Source organism: Coccinella septempunctata, chromosome 5, assembly GCF_907165205.1.
Source record: "Coccinella septempunctata chromosome 5, icCocSept1.1, whole genome shotgun sequence".
Taxonomy (NCBI): domain Eukaryota; kingdom Metazoa; phylum Arthropoda; class Insecta; order Coleoptera; family Coccinellidae; genus Coccinella; species Coccinella septempunctata.
In genome coordinates, this window is record NC_058193.1 from 21,287,099 (window position 1) to 21,311,862 (window position 24,764).

The following is a 24,764-nucleotide window of genomic DNA, read 5'->3' on the forward strand; positions in this document are numbered from 1 at the left end:
CGACAGCTATCGTCCGCCATTGACGAAACCTTGGCGATATATTACTTGAATAAAATCATCCTCGATGTCTCTGTCTCGGGAAACAATCAGTAGCTCGACGCAGATTTGTAATCATGGTTGACCTCTGGTGTTTTCCATGCAGTGGTTTGCCAATCAGTTTTTGCATTTTGCTTGCAGAGTGTCAATGTTTTCTATGTGAGTTATTATGTCATTATTAAAAATGTTTATTATTGAAAATGATAAGAGCAAAGAAAATTCTATAAAGCGTATTGACAATGTGTGCATTACACAGAGTAAAATCTGAATTAGCAAAGAGCAATCTGGCAAAAACATGTCCAGGCTATAGTCTTGAACATATTATCGTTTACTGACATGACCACCATCTTAGGCGATGAATTCCATACTCTATTCGGCAGGAAGCACTGTCGGCGGTTGCTTCCAAACACCAAACTTCTCAACTTGAACTCGTTGAAGACGATCGTCATCAACTTAGAAAAAGAGGTGCCAAGTGGAAGTTGTGGTGCAGTGGAGTGCATTATACATTGTGATAGAGCACCGCTCAACTGCATTTGGCTAACTGACACAGCCAGACCTTGAATAAATTCTGGTGGAAATTAGGTATTGGTAATATCCCAGCGCCACCTAACGGACATCTAGATCCAACTCAATTCCCCCTCCTACTACTTCCTAGCATCTACTAGCAATTCATTAGGATTATGTCTTATGTCCATGCTGTGACGTTTTCAATCAAGGTGGGTGTCGTGGTTCTTTGATAAGGTCCATAAGATCATTCAGCATCTACTCTTCTCCGATGAAATGGTCTTTCCGTTGGCGCCCTGAATGATGTCATTCTGATTCGATTCACATCATAACATTGGATTTAAATAAGCGGGTGTTATTTGTTATAAATAATTCCGGTTATCACTTTACAGCGGGTTTTATTTGTCTGAAAGGCAGGACATTCCTGTCGAGAAAATCATATACCTATCACCTGAGTAGGATTTTGTGCTTGGCATCTCTCATTATTTCTCTTTTGTATTATTATATTTCTATACATCTTCTATATTCCACGATAAAGTGCGAATGTCTTCGAGACCGGTTGCAATGTAATGAGTGCAACGACGCATTTCCATATTATGAATTATCTATACTCTCCAATTTTGCGAATCAAATGTTCAGCCTTATATTTCGGGAATTATGATTAATTATCTTGTCATTACTTTTCGTGGGGTCAAATTCTTCCATCTTATGACCCATATCATCATCGTCTTCTCTTTCAAAAATATTTACTCTACTTATAGTGAACTATTCCTAGTAAGCAGCCAAGTCGAAAGTTTTCTAATGGTTTAGAGATCACTGTTATTTTGCCCCAAAAGATGTCCATGCCTCAAATGTATTTCCAATATTCTTTTCACGCTTTTACATTTTCAGCCCACTATTACTTCGTCAATTTTTAATATTTTTCAAGAATTTATTAATGCATATGTACCTACTTGAAAGCAAAACTGAAATTCAAGGATCGCTCATTGATTATTATTATACGAGGATAAATTGAAAAATTCTCAGGCTACTATAGAACCAAACACAAAAACACCTTTGGATAGGTTTGCGGGTCTTTTCTCTTTAATTTTTTCTCGTAGAGTGGTCAGTAATGTCGACTAATAGTCTCCGGTTATTGTTCTACCATTATCCTAGAAATCAATCATGATTACTCCATGGCAATCCCAAAAAACTGAAACAAGAACTTTTCCAGCAGCAAAATCTTTTCCAACAGATTTTTTGACACGAAACTTCTTAGGTCTTGGAAAACCAGAGTGTCGCCATTCCATCGATTGTTGCTTTGTTTTGTTGAACGTAGAAATGTACCCAAGTCTCATCCATAGTAACAATTCGATTTAAGAAGTCTACGTCGTTTTCAAATCGAGCACAGATCGAACGCGATGCTTCTACCCTTGCACGCTTTTGGTCAACATTCAAACATTTGGGGATCCATTTTGCAGCAATTTTTCTCATGTCCAAATTGACGTGAACAATATGATGAACGCGTTCGTATAAAATATTCAGTGCTTCAGATATCCGTTTTAGCCCGATTCGACGGTCTGATAAAATCACGTCATGAACTGCATCGATATTTTCGGGGACTGACACAGAAACTGGCCTTCCCGATCGGTCATCATCTTCAATGGAAAATTTACCTCTTTTGAAGCTTGTAATCCAATTTTTCACGGTCGCATACGAAGGACATTTATCACCAAGGGTATTAAGCATATCTTCGTAAATCTGCTCACCTCTTAACCCTTTTAAATACAGGTACTTGATGATGGCTCGATACTCCAATTTTTGACCTCAAACTTCACACTGATACTTCTAATGAGTTATTGTTCGTTGCTGTGGTAACGGAATATTTTTTTTATGCCTGGAACTGGTCTAGGTTAACTAGATATCAATACATCCTCGTAAGTGCCGAATTTGAAAGTTTCAGTGGTTATTTAATGATAGAAAGCACAGTAAACTTGCTTATGAATTATATCTAAATGCACAATTATCATTCAACTTCAAATTTTAATTATACACTTAGAAGACGAAATTAGGAGTTTTCACATAAAAGTAGAAAAATGATTGTCGATTAATATCAAAATTATTCAAGTATTTGATATTATCTGGATATCAATTAACAAAGTTTATAATGAACTGAAGATAATCATTTTAAATTCACTATCAGGACGCTTCAGTTGGCGCAGAATTAACACTGCACTTGGCGATGAGGCATTAGGTAGACAAGTTCGTATTTTCTAAATGATTGAAAATCGATATAACTATGGGAAATTAGGAAATTGAAATATATATGAGTAAATGACTTCGGTAATATCGTTCTGATCGCTTTTTGTGAGCGAAAGTTCATCACAAAAGTTGAACATTATTCCGTATAGCAGATGAATATGGTTTTTTGTAAAAAAAAAATTATTGTTCAATTAGTATAGAGAAGTAAAATTTGAAGTCTTCATAGAATCTGGGTCACCTCAGAGATAATAGAGAAAACATAAATTATTTGTCAAATCCACACGAATTATCTTGAATCACCTTTGATTATAAGACAGAAGTTGACACCTCTGAATTAAAATGTTGAAAGTTCGTTTTACAATGAATAAATTCATTGCAAAGATGTACATCCTCATGATTTTTGAATAATTTCATTAACATAAATGAAAATTGGTCAACGAAGCCATACATTAAAACTTATCAACACTGAGTGATAGACCTTTTTTGAACTCTGGCAGCTCCTTGCCTTTGCTCAGACAATCAGTGCAACCCCGTCTGTCGCAAAATCTGCAATTATTAGAGAGAGAAAGCCGGGGTAGACTTAAATATCTGCTTCTTAACAGTCTTTAGGTGTCAAACAGAGAGTGCTTCTAACGTAAAAACTGTTGGTAGGTACTGATTTCACCGAACTCTTACTGACAGTGAATGGCTACAGTTATTTATTTCGTTCAACAGTACTCTAACGACCGTTTTCGATAAACCTATCTATCCATTGTTTCAGTTACTGAAGATAGAAAAACCATCTGATTCAGTTTCTATGATCTATCTGTAGATATATTTTAGAATGGTTTCCAATCATCGGTAAGTGAAACGATGGATAGACAGGTTTATTGAAAACGGCTGTAAGTTAACTTATTCACAAAATTATTGGCAGAACCTATCTGTGAGTGGGTGTTCAAATAGATAGAAGTTCGATTTAAGTTTGAATACCAAGTAGGTAACTCTACCTCTCCGCTCGGATGAGTCGTAGTAGTAGTTGTTGGTACTTCCTCCCTCTTTATTTCTGTGGTGTCGAATATGACGGTGGCGTGTCGAACGGTGACCATAGAATTCGGTTATGACACTGGCTGAAGTTGGCGGTGACACTGTCAACACTTCAGTGTAATGGTACTGCATACTGACAATATAACACACTGTATAAATGAATGAATTACTTTGAACGGAAGGTATCGTCTTTAAGCTAGCTAAACGGTATGAAGAAAGTAGAAAATATTACATCAGGGGAGCACTGAGAAACAAAAGGACACTAATACCTTATCCCAAACTTCTGTGAGCCACAGCTTATCCCAATTTGACTTCAAGGACACTTTCTGCAGTCACTTCAAGTTTAACATCTCGATTAATTGATTCTTACCCCTGCAGGGCCCCTGAAGCACTTCCTTCTCACTCTAGGAAAATTATCTCTTCTGAGGAAACTCATCTCACCTCATTCGCCAGATTCACACTGTACTAGAAAGAGCTTAGAAAGAGAGATAGAAATAAGCAGAGAAGTGAGAAGGAAATACGAAGAAAGTTTTTACACGAGAGAAGTTTCTGTAACTCGGAAAGAATCATAATTATACAGGGTTTCCCACTGGGAGTGCCCATTAGAAGTTTATGGAGAAGTAATAATTCGATCTCTTCCAAATTTTGTGTGAAGATATAAGTCAGTTAGAACTACATTTCTGAATTTTTTTCACGTTGTACCGGAAATGGCACCAAATTGCTTACTTTAAATGGAACACCCTGTATATTATGACATTTTCGGATGTATCATTAAATCCCACATTCATTTTCTCCATAAACTTCTAATGGGCACTCTCGGTGGGACACCCTGTATATATTATTATAAAATAAGCTCAATATTAAAACAGAATGCTACTAACATGGGTTAGCCGGAGGAAAAACTATTCAATCTATTATAGGTAAAGCCTGCTTTAATTAAAGACAGGCCTAGTTTCATCTCCTATGAAAATATAACGGTATTTCCTACAAGAATTATTGGTTCCCAGAGCTATTCACAAGACATTCGGTATTGTAATTGCCCTTTTCAGATGAAGTGAAAAATCACTTCACCACGATGTTACCCAATTTTCAACAGTCGTCATTAGTTCTTAAATAACTCCGCAGTTTTTTCACTGTTCATCACTTTCGTTGTGATCTATTTTCTGAAAACTAATATTATTTTCATTTTAATGAATAAATATATGTAGTTATGATTGTAGTCATTATAATCAACTCATCGATTCGATGTGTAAATATAAGAATATTGACGTTATTCAAATATGAAGGTAAGCATTGATTCAAGGAAGGTGGAATCAACATTAATTCGATATTATTATCTCATAAATTTCTTGGGAAAAACACTTCACCACATATATGATGATTTCTCAATAATGTATTTGCAGTTCAACTTGGTTGAGAATATAGGCATCTGGATAAAACACAAAACAACAAAACGAAATGAAACTATATTTCATCAGATATCAGGGGTTATTGTAAAGGGTGTTCGATGAATTAATGAGCATCAAGACGGATGTAATAGTTCTTTGATTCTATTTAGAAAAATCCTTTAATCGCAATTTTTTTTTCATTGGCGTTCGTGTTAACAACACTGCAGTATTTTAAATCAGAATTGTGATACGCCACTGCGTTTTCAAGTGATATTTTTCGATAATCATTAACCCCTATCTTCTCATAAAAATGGTCCCTGGACTTCTTTCAGCTCTGGGGGTTTCCCATTTAATAATAAACACTGACTCACCCCTTTCGGTATTATAGTTTTTCATAACATAACTCATTCTTCGCATTTGTGGATACCGAGTTGAATTCTCGGAATATTTCTGGGATAATTATTTCCTCCACGAATTCATGGCGGAAGAAACGAGAAATACAAGATATTGACTTTGAGTCCAAAAGTGACGAAAGAGGTTCCATGTTGTAAGATCTACTGATGAGGTTCGATGAGACCGAAATTCGTCTTTGAGTTTATCTTTTATCTAATTACAAAATGAAACTCTTTTTTTGTATACATGTGTCTGATGTTCTTTAGAATTGGAGAAAGTTTCTTAAATTTCAAGGACATTACGATATGAAATATTCAAGATAAATTCTAACAATATTTGGAATGAACTATCATTAGGTATAATGGACAGGTCTTTTTTACTACTAGAGAGATGCTAATGAAGAATTTAAGAGTTATTAAATAGTAAAATCATACGGATTTCTGATAAAAGAAATTGGGACGATTTCAATTCTTCTTTGAGAGCATTTGCTGATTCGTTCAACGAAATGAACGTTATTAAATCAGTTCGCGATGTGAAAAAGAACGAATCATTCTATCAGAGTTGGAAACGATACCTCTCAAAGTAACAGTTCCGTAGGAAGAACATCAAGGTGTACATTCATTGTAACTGGATACTTTTAGCAAATTCACCATTTTCACCTAATTGAGAGAAAGCTTGGAACAATAGATATTCGAAAGAAATAGTAGTCATTAAAATCATGGAAAATATTAGGTAATTAAGAAAATATGATGGTAACCATCTGTTTTTGGAGCTATTAACTAAGTATGAGTACTATCGGTTTCCGTAATCTTTCGATCTAATAATTTACAATTTCGAATTCAAAAAAATATGGTTGGTAGAAATCAATGTTTAAACTTCTTGAAGGATTGAATATAGATACAAGGGGATTGACTCGCTTCCTATGTTTGTGAAGAGAGGAAGTTATCCAAGAAAATCTGTGATATTGTTGACCCTAATATACTCGTATAGGTCAAAAATTATAGCTCTAGAATCTAGGTGAAAAATGCTTCACAGCATAAGCTATATGAATATTTCACAGTACGAATTATTCACATTTTTCAGTAAATTGAAAAAAACTTCTTTTATTCATCAAAAATTGGCATCATGCTTTATTATAAACAATGAAAAATATGCTGCTGCAATAACTAGGTGACACTGCTCATGAGTCATGTGTACAGTGACTCTAACAAGACAGTGGCGACAATTGGGAAATTTTGCAATAATAACATAGCGACTAAGAAGCACATATTACAATGCTGTTCTCTGTGGCTCAGTTCCATAGTTGGGATATCATCTTTGATTTGATAGAAGATTCTTTCAATTATTTGATTATTGTCAGATTTTAAATTTAAAGCGAAGGAGAGGCCCTATAAGAATCCGAAATCGAACTATTTCCTATACATAGTTAAAGATTGATAAAATAAAATACATCCTTCGATAATCAAATATTGTATTCTTGATGGGCATTGGAAATTTTACGAAATTTGTCTCCACATAATTTTTGCTGAGGTGGTATCATTTACAAGAAGAATTTTGACACAACAATTATTGTACTGCAACTCTCATTTTATAAGCCTATATGTGAGCCATTTAGTGAAGGTATAGAATATTATGACAAAGTTACTTATTATGTATAAATAATAATAATAATAACTGTTCTTTAATGGCCATCGGCCGAAGTCCTTCAGCCTTTATTATGTATATTCGCTCAAAAATTCAACTCATTCACCAATAATAACAAGTGTCAAAAACTCCACAAGAAAAAAATTCATCTTCAGAAAATATGGGATTCCACCTACAAAACGTTTTGCAGAATTAAGAGCTTTCACTGTCACGTTCAATATCAGTTATTTTTATTAGTAAGTAGAGGGTCTCAATAAATGTATTAATTGGTGAAAACTATTTCTGTCCTCCTTGACCTCATCAGGGTGAGACAAAGTTGATCACTATTGAAAATGTTATTCACTTCACCAAATCCAAATTTTGTTTGATTTTCTAATGTCTTGCACTTTCATATGAAATTTCTCAACAGTTTCTTGTATTTTCTGGCCTTAATTTTTTCTTTCAAGTACAATTTTCCCAGTTTACATTCTCTGGTGGATATCAATTGAATTGACTAATGATAAACTTCTATCAACACTTGAGGGTTGTTTAACAGGGTAAAGCTCAGCAGTCGATGTGGATGGAGTGGCAGTATCCACACAAACATTTCAGAATCATATCATATACATATGTACAATCTGGAAATAAATTATTTTTACACAATAATTGAGATGCTGAGTGAAACAGAACAAATATATCCTATTGAACAAATATATCCATAATGTATATCTTTGAATTGCAATATTAACCTGTCGTAGGAAGTTCTGATTGTTTGGGTTTAATCGGTTAATATCTTCACGAGCAAAAATTGTGGGAACAGCAGTAGTATATAAAATAGTATAAAATAATTTGAATCAATGAAACAACACGTATATAATTCATTAAAACAAGAATAATAGGTAGGCCTCCAATCACGTCTCTGCATATTAATCATTCAGTGTTTTCTCCTCGGAGGATCCTTAGGGAAATGCTTGATTAAAAAGCCTTTATTAGTAGAATTGAGTTGCAATTGATTGCTGCACAACCAGGCATTATCTATAAAAAAGAATTCAAGAATGTATTATTCCAGTAAGATATATGCCTACTAATTATTTAAGCATGCAGAAGAAAATAATACCCTATTGTATCTGAATTAACAAAGGGCTATGAATGAAGTGCTCTAAGCTCTAATTTTTGCATTTTCAAATTCACATATAGGTATAAAGTTATAAAGACTCTTGCCTAGCTCATAGCAATCCTCACTAAGCAATTGAAAATGAACAAACACTAATGAAAACTATGACAAGTTAATCCATAAAATTTTGTAAACAAATCCGTTTAGTATTGATGACGGATTGGTCAGTTCACATCACGGTCACGTGACCAAATCCGCCATGTTAAGGAGACCATAATTGTCGCCACTGTCTCATGTGGATATGTCAGGATTGGCAGTTCTGTTTCAAACCCTCTCTCGAAAAAAGGCGACCGAACAAAATAAAGATTCTACATCACGAAATTTGCAGGCTTTTCACAAACACCTTGAAATCAAGGTTTAATATCAGCTGGTGCCTTCTTGGGCTTCTGGTAAGGCACTTATTCTATTCAGCAGGTTATCAATGAAAGTTTGAGGAATGTTTTGTTAAATGCTGCGACAAGTTAAATGAAATTTTAGTCTCCAGAGGTAGAGAGCCAAACCATTCGGTTAATGGCATGTATTCACTCAAACTAAGCCACCACCGAAAAGAGTTGTTGGCGTCATGAAATGTTCATCATACCGTTGACCCTGTTCTCTCCACACCATTATTCGCTCATCAGGCTCATACAGGCGACATCTGAACTCACGCTTGATCAAGAAGGATCTCCATCTACAAAATCTGAATTCACCGTTGATCAAGCAGTATCTACGCGTTTTCCAGTACTCATGTTCGGGAGCCCAACGATATTTTACGCGCCGGTGCTCCCTACTGAATCGCGGGTGCCTGGAGGATCTTCTTGCCCCCGATTTGAAGCTATGCAACCTATTCCGGATTGTTAAACCAGAAAACTATCCTGCTGGTAGCTTTCCGGAAGTGACTATTAATTCGGGATGCTATGAAGAAGGGATTTCGTCGTGTAGTTAACCCTACAAGCCGATCCTGTGCGAGAGTTGTAGCTCCGGCTCTTCCACCCTCATGAGTGTATGCAGCAAATCCTCTAGTACGATAATGTTTCACGCTCTGCTACTTACACTTTGTGAAATCCGGAAATGGTTAGAAAATTATGGTTGAGTTAAACCGATTAACCCACTCATTAATGGCCAATTTTACGAACACCTCAAACCATGTTTTCTTTTTAACACGGTTTCGTTAAATCTTTATATCCTTGGAGAAATCGGTGGTTCATTTTGACAATGATTGATAGAACTAAAATATGGTTGAAGATGTTCATGAAGTTGGCCATAAGTGTACATGTTTGGAGAATTCTAAACACATGTTAAACTCAAGACAGTTAATCTACAATTGTCCATAATCGCAAATATGGGCCACAAAAAGCATCATACATCTACAAGAAATGAGTATCTTGTATTTTTTTTTAAGTGTCATGAGGACCATATTCTGTGTGTATAATACGCGTCTCCTTATGCTATGTTTAGCAATACAGATAATTTGTATTGAATGTTCATCAATTGATCGACATAACAAGTAATAATACCTCAGTGTTTGTGAAAAGAAACGGGGAAGGCAACCAAGCTTTCAGAACCATCTGCGTAGATTATTTATTGTAAGGAGGGAAGACACGCAATTGGGGAATGGGGGTACAAGGCGTATTACACAACGCAGGGCTTAAAGGTCACCAACGTATTTTAGTTAACTGCCCTACCCAAACGACGCAAATGGCATGTCGGAGACACTTTTCACGATAGAATTCATGCGGGCAATTCTTCGTAGGAAGTTGGCACATGTTTGGTATTTCCTTTTTGTGGATAATGTATGCATAAACTGACGAATACTTGGCTCGTATTAGTCGTATTTAAGATAGGTGGTCCCTTTCTACAGTTGAAATCGGGACTTCGATATTTCTTATTAGTTGTGATTATGTGTTAACAGGGTGTTAAATAAAATACTTTTATAACTAATTACACTTTTTTTTCAATTTCTTCTTATCCACTTCTAGTTCGAGAAATTGATACCCTAGAGATTTTAAATTGCAATTTAGATAGAAAAGTCTATCTTTGACTGTGGGGTCTGAAGTCACAGAACTCTGCCAATTAGTACGATAAACGAAATACGTTCTTGCAATACAGTTTTCAGCAATTTCGCAAAAAACAATCATGTGACAGCAAAGCTATAGCTCCCATTTACTAGATATATCGCTCCCTTGTCTAAGTAATGAAATAATAATCTATGTAATGAAATGATACGTCGATAAAATCTAAACGCACAATGAAAAAGGGATCTCCGTAGTGGGCCATGAGGCGCGTTGGTCAGTCAAAACAAGCGCCGAAAAGCAGATTTTTGGACACGAAACTTAGGTCTTGGAGAACCAGAATGTAGCCATTCCATCGATTGTTGCGTTGTTTCTGGATCGTACATCTAAATATACAATATTCAATATACCCAAGTCTCATCCATAGTAACAATGCGGTTTAACAAGTCTACATTATTTTCAAATCAAGCACAGATCGAACGCGATGCTTCTACCCTTGCACGCTTTTGGTCAACATTCAAACATTTGGGGATCCATTATGCAGCAATTTTTCTCATGTCCAAATTGACATGAACTATATGATGAACGCGTTCGAATGAAATATTCAGTACTTCAGATATCCGTTTTAGCCCAATTCGACGGTCTCATAAAATCATGTCACGAACTGCATCGATATTTTCGGGGAGTGACAAAAAAAGTGGCCTTCTCGATCGGTCATCATCTTCAATGGAAAATTTACCTCTTTTGAAGCTTGTAGTCCAATTTGTCACCTTCGAATACGAAGGACATTGATCACCAAGGGTATTAAGCATATCTTCGAAAATCTGCTTACCTCTTAACCCTTTTAAATACAGCTACTTGATGATGGCTAGATACTCCAATTTTTAGATTTTCACAATTTCGGTGGATATCTTCTTTCTTTTAATTTATTGCGTAACCCTGGTTTACTTTTTTGACCTCAAACGTCATACTGACACTTCTAATGAGTTATTGCTCGTTTCTATGGTAATGCAATTTTTTTTTATGCGTGGAACTGGTCTAGGCTAACTAGATATCAATACCATCTCGTACTACATATAACTATAATGATTTTCCACCGAAAGACAAGAAATGGATATACAACATGTACGTTTTTCCCCCTAGCTCTCAGTAGGGAAGTAGGGAAGTTACAATGGGGGATCCATAGAAACAAAATAGTAATAACTGCAGGAAGGTAAGAACGAGGGTAAGGAGGATTAACTACAATTCTATAGAAAAAATAAAGGCACATGCTAAAAGTCGAGAAACGAAGAGCGAGCCTCTTGATAGCACTAAGGAAAACTTCTATTTGATAATATAAAAAAATTTATCTCCTTTAACCTTTTTATATTATTTATTTTCTTGAAATGTGTGGATTATACATTTTAGGACCAAGAAATAACAATGATTTTTGGGTTTGAAATTTTTATTCATCGAGGGAAGGACTAGTTGTGAAATGTATGCGCTTCTAGTTGTTCCGTTGTTGTATAAATTCAATCTGTTTCGATTTACTTGAGTCCAGACTTAACATTTTTATTTGAAAATTGAACTTATTGTGTATGGAATTGTAAAATATTCACGTTTTAAAATATCTCTCAAGACTTTAAACTTATTCATGAAAGATCTTACCCTTTTAGTGACGTGTGCAACACGCCATCGTAAGTAACAATCTACAGTTACCCTGAGGTACTTGATAGAATTGGCTTTTATTACCACTGAAAACTGCTTTTTGAGTCAGCTCACATAATATTGCAAAGCCCCTTGAGTTTGATTCGGATTTTCATCGAGTAGCTAATGCCTACAATTCTTAGCCTCTTTCAGTTATAATTATCTTCCAGATGACTACTCACCATGTATGATTATGGGCAGTTATCAACTAGGCTTCAACGCTAATTTTTATTGGTCGACGAGGTTTAGCCGTTAACACATCGATGGGCAAACATTTTCCAAAAGACACGAAACTAACGCGTTTTAAAAGCGTCGCAAATTAACAGCTACAGAGAGCATAAGATTAATGGCCGTATGTGCAAATGGTCATAAAATTACAAATTTCATAGTTTTAGAGTACGGCCCAATTACAGCAGCAATTAGAGCCGAACGCTGGTTGCGAAATCGGAATGGTGGACAAGGTCTCTTGTTTCTTGGCTGCCATGCCCGCTATCGCGTAATTAGAACAGAAACAGATACTTATCAATTTACAATTTACAGTAATACACTGTGTTAGAAATCCTATTGGTACGACTGGCAACATTATTATTAACTATTTAATGCAAATTGGGTGAACTTGAGATGGCTGTCGTGTGAAAAACAGCGGTTCGGAATATTTTCCTGGTTTTAATCATGCTAGAGTTCAATTAAGCCGTTCCAATTAGGAAGATCAAGATTGTGCGAATTGATGAAACCGTACTAAAATGAAGCAGCAACAGGCGCTATAAAAACTTGTTCCATTGAAAATTATTATTCCTATACATAAATTAGCGAATCTCCTTCCATCCATACTCTTATAAAATTATAACGAAACCGTTTCTACGGATTGACATTTTTTTTCGTAATATCTCCTAGAATGTTCCAGTATTCTTCTTCGTTTTTTACTTTGATATGGCAACTATCAAAATAAACTACCCGTAAGGACGCGGAATTCTCAACAAGAAAGCAGCAATATATGAGAGCTCAATATGTTTCCAAGATACAGAGCGTTATTAAAGATGAGTCTTTTTGTCAACAGAAGGTTGAACTAGTCAAAATAATGCGTTTCATCTAACTCACTTCTACAAAACTTTCGAAATGCAAAAATCATTGATAAATTATATCTTCATACTAGTGGGCCATGAGAACCACCCCTACGGATGACCATCATAAAATAAATTTCACATATAATGAAATAAACGAATAAACAGGGTGAGTCTTTGACTAGTACAAATATTTTAACAGTAGATTCTTGAGTTAAGAAATACACTGTGAAATTTGTAAAATTGGGTACTTTGGCTGAATACAGCTCTGTTTAAAAGATCCACAAATGTGTAGTGTCGCAGATTTAGCTAGTTTTTCGGAGAGTATTTTTGTTTTACCAGGGGTGGCACAGCTCATTATCATAACTTAAAATGGCTTCATCTTTTTATCATGGCCGCATCGGAAAAATGGTATAGAAAAAAGTGTTTCTTTTAACCTCAAGAATCTACTCTTGTCAAAGAGTCAGAGAAAACACCTTATTCCTTGCGTTATATTCAATTTGGAAAATTTAAAGAATGAAATAAATTAAGAAATATTGGATTTTTTATTCCGCATCATCTTTTCCTTATTTAATTCAATACTACTTCTCGACATGGAAAAAGAAAATAAAGATGAGCTTCGATTCTCGGGAATGACGCTATAATAGCACTTTTTCGCAGTCATAAATAAAAAAAAAAAGCCCAATTTATTATATGAAAAGCATTCCAGCCACCTGTCTATCTATGGTAAAGGTTTTATAGTGAAACATAATATACTGATTATTATGTAGATCCCCTACCTAAGACTATAAACAAACCGACGTAGTAGTAGTATCATCGTCTATGAAAACTGCTCATAACCTCATCTGGGCGAAGACAAGAAATATAATTTAAACCCGTTATACGCTAAACCGAGACTTGGAGTACGTATAGTTATTGTTAGAAGTCCATTCATTCAAGTCATTTTCTCAATAAAACCGAGTCTTACACGTTTATTTCACATTCTGCAGAAACCGCTATAATTGGCGTTGAGGTTTAGTTTGTTCCATTAACTCCATTACCAAACATGGTGACACAGATTTGCAAAATTTGTAGTTTGTATATAAGTCGATTCGGATTATTTTACAAACATTCGTTTCATTTGGCCATTGTTCTTTGAGATGATGCTCTCACTGAATTTTATATTACATATGAGTACCTATTTTTCAATTGAGATATTTTTTAAGGTACTTTTTGTAGACTGCAAGGGTTAAGTGGTAGGAGCACCTTTGGATGCACTAACACTAGATTTCACTTGAATTGAAAACATTCATTCTTATTATTACTACATATCAGAAACAGAGTTAATAAATATACTCTGCCCCAAAATTCCAACTTTTCTTAATTATTTTTTCAATTTGCGGTTCAGAACTCTCAAATCATTTCCAGTTTCTTCAGTAATTAATTATTAAATAGGCAATCTAACCTGTATCTCGAATATACCAATTAATTAGAAAAATTAAAAAAAGACTTACATTTGCGACAAAGAATAAATATCGACAAATTGAAAAATTCATCTTCAATTCAAATTCCAAAAATTCACATGAAATAAGATATCTTGAAAGCGACAACTTGGACATCTTTAAGATTTATATTCTATTCAGTAGCGGATCCAGGGGGGGCACAGGTGCACAGGGTGCACCCCCCAGACCAAAACTTGTTTCCTCACTTGCATTGAATTTTCATATGATTTTCAAACCTATTTCCGAAAATTTACCTCAGTGGATTCGAATAGTCCACCAAAACTCGAATCTGGGAGATCTGAACGCGTCACTGAATGAGACACATATTTTGTTTTATATTTTCGTGTTATTACTTCTCTTATAGACTGATAACCGTTTTTTTTTTTTCACTTTATCAGAAAAGTATTTTTTCAGATAAGAATACAAAATTTTAGGTTGGCGAGAGATGGGAATAGGAGGTGGGTGGGTTTTTCAAATCGTTGAAATCAAATATATTTTTTTGTGATTATACCTGGAGTAGGTAGTAAGGTTGAGATTTCGTGAGAGAAAAGTTAAACTTCTGATATGTACATCATTATGATGAATATGCTAGGAATAAACGCTTTTTAGTAAAAAAAAAACCAACGGATTCGACTCGGTGAATCGGAGAGCGCTATGGAAAATCATGGAACGCCTTGGACTACCCGAAAAAAATCCTCCATTTCTTAACCAGTGTTAGCGCCTTTAGTGTTCAATATTTTCGCCATAGCTGTCTCGATAATTGCTGACATAAGTATGCCTATAAGAGGTATTTGAATAAGATTCAGACTTGACGGAGGCCCCAGAGCAAAAACCCGTACAAAGTTTATCACGGAACTTCAATATGCAGACGACTGAGTACGCACTTATCGCTAGCAGTTCAGAGGATTTACAGATAATGTTATAGACACCTATAAACATATATATGAAGCTTTAGGCCTTAGATTCAATAATGAGAAAACCAAAATTCTGATAAAACCGCCAGAAAGCCTTCAAACAGATATCAGCCTGGAGGATGAAACTCTAGAACATGCCGAGCAGTTCAAATACTTGGGAAGCTTCATAAATATTAGGGCTAAATTGGACACGGAAATACACAACCGTATCAATTCGGCATCACGGGCATTCTGGAAGCTAAAGGACAGAGTGTTTCAAAATCACGACCTCAATCTGAAGACCAAGACAGCTGTTTACAAAGCGGTGGTCCTCCTAACGCTTCTTTACGGAAGCGAAAGCTAGACGCCCTACAGGCGACATATTAAAAAGCTTGAACAAACGCAACAACGTCATCTAAGTCCGGAGACCGTGTAGGCCATAAAATGGGTTTAAGCTTCGCGAGAGAAGTAAAATATCTGTAATGTAGGCATCATTATGAAAAATGTTCAAACTGCCTATCTAGTCTGATATATGCGCAACATCATCTTACGAATGATCGTGTTTCAGTAAAAAACCAATAGTGAAAAAATGGCAACAGTTATCCATACGGTGTTCTACAAATCAATACCTATCTATTGGTATATTCCATGAACCATTTTTCCCTATGAAAAAATAGATGGATTTGATTTATTTGTGACTGTTGTACAGAGTACAAAGGAATCGAAACAGGCATTTCTACAGGAGAAATCCTTTTTCAGATCATCTAGTAACTCTTCTATGAGGTGGATTATCCATTCATACTGGGACAACCTATGTATGGACCATAGCCCTTTTCGCCGTTTTCGAAATAACATTCGACGCTGTTTTCATTCAAAAGTGCGTACCAGAAAAGGTTCCCTCTTTTATTTCATTCGAAATGATCTAAACATTCTAAAACATAATGAATGGAAGGAATACGCCTTTGAGAATGCGGCACCGCGGAAAAACTGCATCGCATTCATGCTCTGGGTCATCGGGCTGATAATGTGGCGAATAATAGCGTTCAAAAGTTCAAAAATAATGCACTGTTTTCTACATTTTTGGATTTGAAATGTTTACTAGTCGAAAGACAGGAAGTGTCTGTTTACATTAACTCTTTTATCGATAAATTGCCTATATTATCTCGAATAAAAATATCGTCGGATTGATTGGAAGTTTCACTAATTGATACTGGAAATTGAACAAAGACTCCTTGATTGCAATTGGAATACTGGGTGGTGATATTAACCCTATTCATTCTTGATTACTGTGATTACTTGTTACTTACAATAGATATTTATCGTGTTACAATATCTTCAGTATTTTGTTCAATCTCACCTCAAGATGCACATGTGCTATACAGGCTGCTTCGTATTCCTGTGTACAAATTTTATGAATTCATTAGAAGAAACTGAATACATATCTACATGCCTACATGGAAGTGGATAATTTGCGTATATGTAAATAATATACAGTGTGCCGAAAATAAAAAGAATGCTTTTCTGTATGTATGTTGTATATGTCCGGGAGAATTGAATCCCTTTTCACTCTGGAGCCACTTAAGTTGTATCTGTAAATGGTAGCAACTCATTTTTTACTTGAAGTTATCACGCTTAAATGTAAGTGATAGATAATAGTAAAGTGATGGTGAGATGAATATTTTGGGTACAGAAATTATTTCTTTACGAACCGAAAAGTGGTCTCCCTAACCCTTGGTAGAGTAGAACAGGGATCGAGATAGACTTGAACATAAGTTTGTTTATCAGCAAAAACATTGAAAGGAAACAATTCTGAATGATGCCGCCACTAGTAGTTGGCCACGATGCTAAATCGGGACTCGAGCGTCGTAGAGACCTAGTGGATTTTGAAGATAAGATGGTAGAAAGAAAAAAGGGTTTTATGATGTATGCACTTTCAGCAGTGGGAAAAGCGTCAGCATCTCAAAGATGTAAAAAAAAAATCGTCAGGTGTACATACTCGAGCGTGTCAGATTAAGATACTGTATATGAGAGTTGAAAATGGTTGAAAAAAATTTTTTTCAGCGTGTCAGATTTTTGGAGGATATGTTAATTGGTCCCAAAGGAAGCTACTTTTCAAGGGACTGACAAGTTGGACTTGACGCAAGGTCACAGCGGTTCTTCGAAAATGTAAAAAAAATCGTTACTTGTACATACTCGAGCGTGTCAGATTTTCATACAGATGGTCAATCTCGGTGTTGTAGACTTGTTGACCCATTAATCTAACACTAATCTTGCAGGGGGGGTTTTCTTAATCTGACACTTTGAAGATGATAAAAATGCTTTTTTTTTTCGAATATTCCCCTGCCTGTACCTCTAATCGTTTTTGTGTTCATTGTGAAAGTTGTAGATAATAAAATTCTACACAACTTTTGTCTGAAGCAATTTTACATAGTTTTAACCGTTATCGAGTTAGAGGGCGATAAGGGCGAGGAACTTAGCCACATAAGCGAAAGGACAAGGTCAATGTAGAATCCCATTCTACATTCATCCAATTGTCAACATGACAAGGTATTTCTATGATGACAATTTCGAAATTAGTCTCTGACTGAACCTCAGAATAATGAACTATTTTCCAACTAGTGAATTTTCGCTTCAGCATGTATCGCTAAACACCTCGCATTAATCGCCATATATCTCAAAAACGTTTGAACGTAGTAAAAATTGCTCCATGGGAGGAGATAATTCAAAAAAACTGATTTTTGTGACCTTTATGGCCAATTTTTATTGTTTCGGCTTGCTAAAACTGTCAGATTATATTTTTTCCGTTATTCTTGAATCATTTGCTTCATAATAAGAATAAAAGCCACCGCGGCCCAGAATGTGCACGTGACCTTTTTTTTGCAAGTTTGGCTTCCTCCCACACATTTTCGTCACGCTTAAATTGTTAGATTAAGAGAATATATACATATATACTTTTCAACATGCAATTAACCATTAATATCTTAATCTGACACGCTCGAGTAAGTACATTGATCGTTTTTTTTTACTATTCTGACAGGCTGTCCTAGACAATTCCCTCTATATACAGGTCTAATTTTTGGTAGAGGTAATCTACAGGGTCCAAGGTATGTCCCCATATATTAATCGGACACGCTCGAGTAAATCCAGAATTTCCCTCTTCGGCTCCCTAACTATAGATGTGCCTTGTTACGAGTATGTCGCAAGCTATTCACGATACCGGTAGCGCGAAATTTGAATTGAAATATTTGAGGTGGTTCAAGTCTCCTACCTGGGCAAGCCTTCCGCTGCTCCGTCTCCTATGTTAGGTCGTTGGGTGTCTACATACGGTTAATCTGCCTGAAAATGTACATTGATCAAGACTGCTTTAGGGCGACAACATGAATGACACAGAACTGAACAAAATAAAGATTCTACGTGGTGAAGGCTGCAGGCTTGAAAAACTTACTTCTCTTACGAACACATTAAAATCAGGATTTAATATCTTGTGGAGCCTCTTTACGTTCTTCGTGGTGCTTTTACTCTATTCGACATTGTGCCAATGAGGCTCTCGATGATTGTTTGAGGAATATTTTGCCAAATGTCCGTCATAGTATTATCGAGCTGTTGCAATGTCTGTGGTGGGTCATGTCGGTCATCGTTGATGAAGATTACAAACAGCGATGGTCCAAGGTTAGATCCCTAAGGGACACCGGAATTCAGTCCATGTTCATAAGATCTATATCCATTATAAAAAACATAATTCATTCTATTCTCTGCTGCTACGAATCAATTTCAAAAACTTTGGAGTGAAGCCGAACAATGATAGCTTATTCAACAGCAAATTATGATCAACGGTGTCAAAACCACGTGAAAAATCTGTATGGATCACATCAACCTGACCTCAATCATCAATGGATTCAGCAATAACCTGTGATAATGTGGACAGGCTAGTTACTGTCGATCTTTCTCAGACAAAGCCATCCTGTGAAGATGATAAATGTGGCTTAACATAATGGTAATACTAGAACACAGAATCGATTCATATACCTTGTCAAAATTCGAGAGAATGGAAATGGTTCTCTTGAACATGAGAACCACTATAGCTCTTTTCCATGTCTTAGGAAAAGTAAAAGAACACAGGCTTTTGGAGATGTTATAATAAGGAGGCCTTGCCAAAGCTGAACTACACTTTTATAAGAATACTGATTGAACCTAATCATTACCAGATGTTAATCGAGGGAAACTTTACCATTAAACCCTAAGTGTCTACATACCATATGTTGTATATGTATTATGCAAAGATACGCCTCTCCACATGGTTTGTAAGTACAGCAATACTGAAAACTTGGTTAAAGTTCAAAAAGTAAGTTTTCTCTCGAATAAGCAAAAAGGATTTGGTTTTTTTTCTGAAGGTCAAGCAAGCGACGAGGCGAAAAAGAGGAAATATTTTCATCATTTAACGAGACTTATAATGGCGGGTGACGTACGAACCTCTGAACTGAACAATAAATCAGCCTCATTTTCTGGATACATGTCCTATTCAACCTTCTTCATCGAAACCTGTTCACAGTTTTCAACATCGCTCCTCAAATAAATCGAGTGATTGTGATCTCTCATTACCATATAAATGACCTGCGACTACGATTAGAATTGGCCTTGGATGGATTTTTCTAAATGCCTCAAATTATTGAGGTTTGGATGTTTATCATGCTGAAATCGTCGTCGGTATATCAATTACGAGTGCTGAAATTAGATTCGAAGTAATTAGAGAAGTGTTTATCTCCTAATTGTCAAGTTCATTCAATGGCGGACCTTGATTCAGATTTATCTCAGTGTTAGGAAATACTAATAACTCAGACCAATTGACAAAGATTTAAAATTCTTCAGAGGGCAAAGTCCAGTCTTGGTTTCCTCGTGTCTGGATTGTTTTTACTTGTCACTTGTTCACAGATTATTTGATATAAAAATTACAATGTTATAGGATGTTCACTGAAGATGACGTGGTGTCAAATATGCGCCCCATTTGGGATATAGGGTCAAAAATAATGATTTTTCTCGAGTTTTCATTGATATCCTTCAGAGGGCAAAGGATTTGGTTGAAATTTTGAAAATGTCAATATTCTTCTAACCAAAAATATAATGCCATCCTGTTTGTTTTAGTGGTGTTTTTAGAGGCTACCACGCTTCAAAACCATCTTTACAACCGTTTCCAAAATGAAAAAACGTTTTTGTATATGTATATGTACTGATGTAATACATTTGGTGTCTATCATGGATCGTTTGACCAGAAACTTTCCTACCGTTAGCTTGCCGAAATAAGCTATCAATACCGAATATTTTATTCAAGTGCCAAAAGTAGTTTTTCTCAAGAATACCCACTTGAAATTCTGAAGAAACTAGGTAGTTCACATCGACTTGGACTGGAAAATATTGCTCCAAATTAAATACACAAATTCATGAATCTTTACCAGAAGCCTATTTCCTTTAGTCCTGAAAAATTCGTGCTCTAAAATAATCTGGAGAAACTCGTCAATTTTTTGGAATTGCCATGCAGCACAATCATGATTAAATTGATTAATCATCTGTACAAAGGTACCTTTGACATCAACTGGGAATTACTATTCGATGTTACTGACCACTCCACAAGAATTAATGGTTATCCAAAGGCGTTTTGTTGTTACAGGACAATGCAATTTTGACTTTCAAATTTTGTTTGCTTCTAAAGTAGGCTGAGAATGTTTGAATAAATGCTCATGCCACCTAATATACATATTGGGCACGGAAGTTGCAGATTCAAAATAGTAGGTTGTTAAAATTTCATTAAAGCAACCATTTTAGGGTATGGACAAGATGCGCATTATTCGTGACAAATGACAACTTTTCCTCAATAATGTAAAATTATTACTCTAATTGGTTGGATTGATTCTGACATTTTAACCTCATTTCTGTCAAAAAACACTATGTTTCATGTAAGTGGGTCACTGGATTTTGTGACTTTATTAGAAAAAATCATTTTTCTCCATATGTTTTCGGAAAAACTATCAACCATAAACATGGAAAGTAATTGTGGAAAGGAATTTAGAAAATTGGACTGGTCTTTAGAACCGAATGCTATAACAATTTCTTACTTTTTTCTATTTTCTTTCAACTTCCGGTCCTCCTGAAAACGGCAAAAAATTTTTCTTGTACAATATTTTGTATTTTCTGTAATCTCAATGAACACTAAATTCAGATATTTGAAAGTAATATTGGTTTCAAATTTCAAATATAAAATTATTTTCAGATACATTAATATGTCCACATGTCCAACCAATCACCAATCGTTCCGGGACTATTTTCTGCACAAAATTTTAATTTTACGGATATTTGGGCAAAATTATAACGAGAAGGAAACGAAGAAATGTAGTCATAAATACCATATACATATTAACATTTATTGGCCTTTCAATAATAATGCAAATTATCAATTTTTTGTAAGTCTTCTTTATCAGAGATATTTCTAGATTGGTAGAGGAAAATGCCTAAAAGGCAATACATCGTGGGTTGTGGATACATTGTGGATACATATTATGGGACTTCTTGATTTATTGTTCTTATCTACAAAAAGAAAAGATTCCCGAAAACAATTTAGTCATTCTTCACTTAAGAAAGCAAGTCCTAAGGAAATTTCAACAGTAACAAAATTGAACAGAGCACTCTACGTAGTCAAATATTTAATGAAACATTTTATCTATAGACTTACCGTAATGAATCTGGTAACAATTATTGTCAAATATTTTAATCTTGACAGTGGCATTCAGCAATTTTTTTTGGCAGAGCCTTACAGCCGGTTCCATAATTCAAACCTAAAGTCCATTTAATTTTAAAGCTTTCTTTAACCCTTCTTAAAATGGCAGTAAAGAAAGCTTCAAGCTGAAAGTGACTTCAAATTTGATTATGAAACTGGACGTTAGAAAATAGTTTATTAATATTTAAAATTTTCCCCGTTTTCAATGATCCTTTCAAAGCTCGTTCTATCAATGTTTCATTTTCATGATAATTCATCGATGAAATTCCATACTCATCGACTAATTTCTGTTACAGAGTCCCCGATATTCAGAATCGGACTCCTCAGACAGCCACAGCGACAACGAGACCCCAGCATCTTTAACACCATCCTACAAATTGAACAACAATCACCAACCCCAAAACTTTCCTTTACCACCAAACATGACCACGATAGAGAGCATGGCGTTGGCAGTTGCTGCTTTCTCTGGTCAACTGAAAAATGGTAAAGCAAAATCAATTTTCAAATCAAAATTTCGAAATCGGGCAAGGGTCTACTTCATTATGAGTACTCATTTGTTTGCAGGTGGCAATTCCCCAGGAGCAACCAATGCACATCTTCCTTTTTACCCCAGTATGCTCAACCAAAGCTGGTATTTAGCCAATGTAGCAAGATCTTTTCAAAACGAAAGGTTAGCCCCTGAGGTAGACAAGAGTAGTGGTGAACAACCCTTAGACTTGAGCAAAGGGAGCAGCAACAGTGCAGATAGAGTGTCAAATAATGTTAGGATACCAACGTTGGATACTAAGCAGATTTTTAAGTGAGTGTTGCATTATACAATATTCATAGGGGAGAAAATTTTGACTTCGATTGAAAAATTCACGTTCTATTCACCCACCGAAAATCGAAATACCATACTGATTGCACAACTTCTCCTACTGATTCCTGCTGGCTAAGAAATAATCAATTTTGACAAAATGTACAGTTGAACTCATTGAAGATGAAAAATCTCGAGAGCCACAAGACCATGAATACAGAAACCATAATGAAGCAATAGATAGAATCTGTAGTTTTCAGAAACTACTGTTAACTTTAGATTTTCAATTTACTGAATTTTCACATTTCTATTCGATATATTAGTTACTGGTAGAAATATCGTTGCATCGACTCTGGAAATTGGTCTCAAAGTAAGAGCAACCTGATTTGGAGCAATTTCATATTAATTTTCAGTCATTAAGATCGAGAGAACATTTTATCGGAAATTTCACATAACAAATCATACTAACAATTGAATTGAAGTATGCATTGTGTGAACAAACTGAATTACGGCGAGGCTTGTATTGGCAATTGTGATGAAAAATAAAACAAATAACAAATTAATTTCCGATATCTTCAGCCAGTGGCAAAGTACGCTGAAATGAACTATTGTCTTAAACTTAGATACATATTCTTTAAAAATTGCAAAAAGTGTCGAGTTAAATGAACTCCCATCTTTTAATCTAAAAGGGGTCAATAGCAGCCTCGCCTGGATTCGATAAAATCATGGCTGACATTTCCATCACCAGTGGCGGGTTTTATTAGGATTATTCATTTGAAGGATATTAAATTGGCGGTTTATCTGATATTTGGTAACTCCTCATTATTTTTTGTTTCAAAGGAAATTCTGTATTATCGAACTACTTTTAATTCATAAAATTCTCAGCACTGAGGGGAAGTAATACCTCAAAAATCTCTTGATGTCACCCCGTCTCTTTTTTTTCTAATTTAGTTGTTTTTTTATGAGAAAAAAAAATTTGAACTTAAATGTCAAAATTTCGACTGTTTTTGACATGTTTCCATAAAAATAACGATGGGGGTGACATCGGTGATTCAATTCTTTATATATTGCAAATATTTTCATAGCGATATTCAGGAATATCTGAAAATTATTCAGTATTCCTAATTAATATGACTTCTCACGTGGTAATTTCTACTTTTCAACTCACTCGTATGTAATTCAGGTTATTGCTCAAAGATGTGACAAATTTTCGTATTTGGGGTAGCATCCGTAAAGCAACCAATGTCGATCGTCTTGATTCCGAATCGTATGTACTACTCCCCCTTAATGCTATTTCATAAAAGATTTTCACAGTCCACATTAATAAATAAATTTTCTCTCAAAAGTATTGAATTTAAAATTTGGTTCAAAAACAGGTAGCATATGACCGCAGCATCCACGGTTCTTCCAATCAACAATTTTGAAGGCTGAAAATTGAATATCACAAAACATCAAATTAATCACGTATGTCACAAATTAAAAAAATTCTAACAAAAGTCGCATAATACCTAATAACTTAGAGTGAGCAATATTAAATTCTGTTATGGAATGCTGATTGGTCATCGACAATAAATAGGTTATTGTTTTTCCTAAAAGACTTTCGAAAGGATGAGGCACTAAACTTGACAAGACGAATACTTTCCATTGAAAATTTTATATGTAAGGGGTATGGAAAAAAAGAATTAAAATCTTCGTCGAAACACATCTT

General features: G+C 35.2%; 1 protein-coding gene across 2 annotated transcripts in view; it reads left to right on the plus strand.

The window, feature by feature from the left end:
* Window positions 1-24,764, plus strand: part of LOC123314513 (mushroom body large-type Kenyon cell-specific protein 1) — a 125,056-nt gene that overhangs the window by 70,199 nt on the left and 30,093 nt on the right. For both annotated transcript variants that reach the window (XM_044899840.1, XM_044899841.1), the window contains exons 4-5: window positions 22,557-22,743; window positions 22,825-23,059. In XM_044899840.1, the coding sequence (XP_044755775.1) occupies window positions 22,557-22,743; window positions 22,825-23,059 (422 nt within the window). The remainder of the gene's footprint in view (window positions 1-22,556; window positions 22,744-22,824; window positions 23,060-24,764) is intronic.